Source organism: Diplotaxodon limnothrissa, linkage group LG9 (genome assembly GCF_057381915.1).
Source record: "Diplotaxodon limnothrissa isolate DT_005_m linkage group LG9, D_limnothrissa_male_GT1.1, whole genome shotgun sequence".
NCBI lineage: Eukaryota > Metazoa > Chordata > Actinopteri > Cichliformes > Cichlidae > Diplotaxodon > Diplotaxodon limnothrissa.
The window spans coordinates 24,513,833-24,519,623 of NC_140604.1; the positions used below are offsets into that span (position 1 = coordinate 24,513,833).

A 5,791-nucleotide genomic window follows, 5' to 3' on the forward strand; every position below is an offset into this window, starting at 1 on the left:
TCGCTCAGCAGCATGGCTAAGCTAACTAGCAGCTACACAAGCAGTTCAGACGCTCTCTGGGTCCCGCCTGCTGCCACACGATTGGCTGAGAGAGAATCAGGAGTTTGTGATTGGACAAAGACACTGTCCGTTAATCTCACTGCAGCTGCTGGTGCTTTGCTTTCCCCTAAGCATTCGTCATGTTTTCGTCTCTGTGAGGGTAAAGAATCGATCGAATCTCTACCATTGATAGACGTGTGTATGAAAAGAGAGATGAAAGTGAGTCTGGTTATCGCATCACGTACTGTTTAATGTTTTGGTTTCTAAAAGAAAGATACGTAGGGAGAGGGACTTTAGCACAAGACCCAAACTATAATTTAGGCTAGTAAGAAATTGATGTTCTGTACTATACTTGCTAAAATAAAATACATAAAAAGTGCAAGCTTGCCCTTCAGCAAGCATCGCGTTAAATGCTGCCTACGTGTTTTTAGTATATGACAACTGTAGTTTTCTCAGCATTAATAAGCATTTCAAAGAAATGCCCAGTCATCACCAACCGTGCGATACACAAAACGAATCTACATAAAATAACTCGTCGTCCAATCCCATTCGGGCTCCACATGTGAAATGATGATACATCTATTAAACGTCTCTGTGGTGAAGATACTTGCAGAGTAATTTGGAAGGCTGTGCAACTCGCTGCAGGATGCAATCTGTTTCCTGCTCAAACAGATGGGCCTGCCCTACATGTATTCTGTGATCTGCACCCAAAACTAGACTATAATACTGCATGTATAGTGGATTATAAACTCCATCTAATACTTCTATTCACTTTTTAATATAAATTGGACTGTTTAAAATAAAATATGGCATGGTGGAATGTGTTTTGAGTCACTTTCTTATTAGCTTGAGAAAGATTTTGTCCACATTTTCTCTGCAAATGGATCTAGCTTGTTGTTTTAGTCATTTTGTATTATTCAATAGTAGTAGACTGTCATTACACAGGCGGATTTGATTTACTGCTTATATTGTTGCTGTAATAAGGGTATATTACTGGTCCCATGACATTTATTACCTATTTGTGTGCAAATAAGGTTATTATTCAATAGATTGTCATCAGCTGTGCACAGTCTCAGATCAATTTGCTCCATCAATATGCTTCCATTTCTACTGCATACACAAAACATTCGCTTCCTGGCTTTCTGAAGTAAAATAATTTCCTAGCTCTAGCAGTCTAAATGAAGTGGATCCTGAATGCCACCTGCTGGGCTATCAGTGAATCATGCGTTTGTGTCAGCTGTGAGCAAGCATCATCCCCTCTTTTCATCCACTCTGCATCCTCATTTTGTTCTTATTTCATTCCATTGCTTTTGCTTTGCCTTGGGGAAACGTAGAGCTCAAGTGGTCTTGGTTTTTCCCAACAGAGAAAAGGAGACGTCACTGGTGAGACACTGAATCACCCACTACAGAAAAAGCAAATGGTCTCACGCTGTCAAAAGGCAACTCTAATTCAATACAGTGCACCTGCCTCTGGGCATTAGTTTGATATGCATCTGACAGTAAACAGAAGCAGAATCCAGGGTTATAATCGCCAGTGTTAAGTATCAACTAGGCGACGGGGCCAGAGCATACGTGATAGGGAGCAGCAACAACAAAACAACAGTTTGTGCACAAAATATAAGGAATTATAGACAAGACCTTTTATTTTTCAAAGTCACATTTGGCCTCCAGTAAATTTGGAGTCTGTTTGTGGTGTTCAATTTAGATTTAATAAGAACAATATCACATAATGCCACAGCCTGCAGCCTATCACATAAAGGACATTATATTCTACTTTGTAGCTTCGCTGGCTCATCTGTAATTGTTTCTTTGAAGAAATTATACTGTCTTGGAAAGCAACAGCTTAGGAGCCACACAAATAAATACCAGTTGTTTTTTTGTTTTTGTTTTGTTTTTTATAAAAGGTTGGGCTGTTTCTAAAGTTCTTATTTTATTCCTTTTATGTAGCGTGACCCATCTCTGGGCTGACATTTACAGAGATACATCTTTGCTGATTTTACATTGACATTCACAAGACCAGATCCCACGGGGTCAATTTGATTTCAAATCTTGGAGCGTGGTAAAGCACACAAACTAAACAGATCATTTTCATGCCCAACATTTTGGCCAGTCACACAACTGATTAGACATTAAAGCAATACTACTGGGGGCAAAGTCGTCACCATGTTATATCTGCCTTTTTTTTTATTATTATTTCCCACACAAATATTAAGACACCATTTTTTTTATTAGTTACACAACTGGCACTCATTTGACAACACAACAATACAAAATCATCAGATGACGACCCAGACATTCTTTGAATTGTACAACCAAGCAACATTGTAAACAATTAGACTGACATCTAAATTCATTTGATGGGTGAGTCCAGGATCTCTTGGTAATCCTGCCGAATGGCTCTGCTCACCCTGTACAGCTTGACTCCAGTCAGAGTAAACACACTAATCATGATGACTAGGCCCCCGATGACGTCATAGACAGAGGGGATCATCCTCAGAACGATGAGCTGGAGAAACATGGCAACCACAATCTCCAGGTGCTGCACGGTGCTCACTAAGGCTGGATGAAACTTATTTAGAGCATAGTAGACTCCGAGAAATGCCACAGTGGAGCAGATACAAATCCCAATTAAATAGCCCCAGGTCTCTGCATCCAGAGGAATGATGGGCTCCTGCATGATAAACATGGTGGAGGCGCCCCAAACTGTGCCCGTCCAGCCGAAGGTAAAGAGTGCGGTCCACATGCTGACCCGCTCCTTAATGGCCCTGTAGACGATCATGGAGAGGGCAGCAGTCATGCCGGCCATCACTGTCATTGTGTAGCCAAAGGCCTCCTTCCAAAACCCCAGCCTGGACTTCTCCTCATCTGCTACATTTGGCACCATAACCAGGCACAAGCCAAACACGCTTCCTACCACTGTGACTACATCAGTATAGCCCAGCCTCTCATCCAGCAGCAGGAAGGCTAGAACTGCACTGAAGACTGTGGTGGAGGCACGCCACATGATAGTGCCATTGCTAGGTGGTACTATGGCAAAGGATGTGTAAGCGCAGGTGATTGAGATTACGTTGCAGACACCGTAAAAGAAGAGACGCAGTCGATAGCCCTTGGGGCCAAAGGGGGCTTCGTGGTAGTAGAAGACCACCAGGATGGACAGCACTTGGATCACCGAGCGGATGAATAGTAGCTCAAGAGAAGGAACTTTAGAACGGTCAGCTGCTAAACGAGTAATCAATGCCACACAGCCATGAGCTACTGCTGCCCCAAACAAGGCCATCCAGGTCACCCTGGAGGCCAACACATTCGCCTCGCCAAAGCTGGCCAGCTGCCCCTCAACGCCCTTGTCTCTTTGCACACTTGGCTGCTTAGGTTGGGTTTCCATGGTTCCAAAGAAAGTCCTGCCACCTTTGCTATCTGACACCAGTCTCTTCCCCACATTGGCTTCAGCAAAGGCGCCAAAGTCCTCAAAAGAGGGTGCATCGTCATAGCCCTCATCTCCAGGCTGAGGGAAGTGAGTGGCATATTTCACCGTCACTGTGTTGGGGTGAATCTTGACCCGCTTTTTTGATCCGTACTGAAGCGAAGATGAAGATATATCCATGTTGTATGGGCGTCAAATGGGGCAATCTGAAAAATGAAGTGAAATCCATTACAGTGTAACAGCAACCAAAGTGCTGTCAAATATTTGGACTTAGTTTAGAGGTTTGCATAATTTATCTCTCAGTATCCAAACCGCCACACTCACATGTATCCAAAATACACATGTGCTGACACACAACAAAAATCTCTCACGTTACCTCGTCGCTGTTACCTTTTACCCTTCCTAGATTTACACTTGTGTTACATTGCCTCTGTGTATATAGGCTGTGTATATCCCGTGTGAGCTCATAAAAGCCAAGCAGCAAACATTGTGAGGCTGATGCAGTCTGATGGGGATGAAATTACATAACAGGGATCCACCAGGGGATGATATATGAATGTGGGCCACTTATGAGCTGAATGGAACTGCACACCATAAATAAGCAAATCCTGTAGCTATGTCGGTGTGTGTGAAAGGGTTAAATGGAGGGGAAGAGTTTGAACCTTTTCTACTTTGTTTTATACAGCGCAAGGATTTAGCTTCAGTAGCCTTACTGATTATTAATATTCATTATAAAATATAATTTTCAAAGTGTAAAGCCTAAATATATTTATATATACTGTGAGTATGAAGTAGTGCCTCTGATGTTTGTTTGTTTTTTCTTAACTCTAAAATTTATGGCTACTGCAGCATTCATTTGGGCAATACACAGCACATCAAAACCACAAGGGGGCAGATAGGTACTCTTGTTTGTCGTCTCTCTTCCTCTTGCTCCTCCTTTTTGAAATATAGATGAATATAACTTCATTACTGATAATTAACACAAGTCACACGTATATAAGGTATTAAAAAGCCTAAAGCCTAAAACAATGCTTTCTAACACCTACAGGACATTCATTACTTAACATCGTATTTTTAGCTGGCCAAACCAATTAAAGCGATTTATTTTCCACCGATGTACGAAAAAATTTAATAAGAACGTGTTTTCAAACCGATAATTATTTAAGATAGTAGACTATCTTAAATGCCACATTTTTTTCATGTCATTCAATCTCGTTGAAATCTGGTTAAATGTATATTTAGATACCTGTATTTTGACAAGCTCCTATGTGAGCCATTATAGCGCCAACTTAGCGTAGAGAGAGGAAAACATGTTATCGGTGAACGTCTTACCTTTTTGTTCCTTAAATAGTTCCTACTGTTGCACGGATCCGGGTTTTTGTCATAAAAGAAGATTTTGTCGAATTTCTTGGTCCTTACATTCGCTCATCTGCAACTGCCATTTCTCCATCTTCCGTCTCAAGTGGAGCACCTTTTCTTTTTTCTTTTTTTTTCTTTTTAAAAAAAGATGCGTGCTGCTTAGGTTTTTCGTTCTCCACTCTCTCGACGGACACTCCTTCTGCCTCTGATGAAGCTGAAGCTGCTGTTGCCGAGGCGGGTGATGATGATGCTGGTGCTGATGATGAAGTTGAAGGAGGGGATGGAGGAGAGGAGCAACTGTCACTGTCACAGCCAGCGGTTACTCTTCCTCATTCTCCTCCTCGAGAGTCCTTCCCACCTAGGCTCGCTCATAGTCATCATCCCTCAGGGAAAAGAGAAGCGCGTCTGTCATTCATCATCATCATTTTCATTAGATTAAAACCCCCATCCACTTTAAGAGCAGCATTTGAATTTCCTATGCGACTTAGTTATGGAGAGATGCAAGAAATATTAAAGTGCAACCAGGTTATTCTTATTCTCTTCTTTACAGACATTTTGAACATGTATCACTTTTACTGCACAATATATAAAGCAATTTATGTAATTACAGTATATTTCACACACTGTGCTTTATCTCTTTATCTCTTTTCAGCTCCTGGTATATTCTAAATTGCCCACAGGTGTGAATGTGAGTGCAAATGGTTGTCTGTCTCTCTGTGTTAGCACTGCCACAGAATGACAACCTGTCCGGGGTGTACCCCACCTCTCGCCCTATGGTAGGTGAGATAGGCCCAGCCCCCTAGCAGCCCTGACAACGGATAAGGAGAAGAGGATGGATGGATGGATATTTTGCTAGACTAACCCCCTAACCCTAACCCTCTGATGTTGTGCCAGGAATCTGCTGGAACCACTCAATTCTTATTGGAGTCCTATTGGACTTCACATCTCTCAGCTCCTGGTACTTGCCTCTTT

The 5,791-nt window shown here is 42.1% G+C and overlaps 1 protein-coding gene across 1 annotated transcript; it reads right to left on the minus strand.

The window, feature by feature from the left end:
- Window positions 1-2,389: 2,389 nt before the first annotated feature.
- slc35g2b (solute carrier family 35 member G2b) lies at window positions 2,390-3,640 on the minus strand. Its single transcript, XM_085362316.1, has one exon. The coding sequence runs from the start codon at window positions 3,638-3,640 to the stop codon at window positions 2,390-2,392; it is 1,251 nt and encodes a 416-aa protein (XP_085218442.1).
- Between the last annotated feature and the right edge of the window lie 2,151 nt (window positions 3,641-5,791).

Coding starts and splice junctions, on each gene's coding strand:
- slc35g2b (XM_085362316.1), bottom strand. CDS start 3,640: ATGGATATATCTTCATCTTCGCTTCAGTACGGATCAAAAAAGCGGGTC.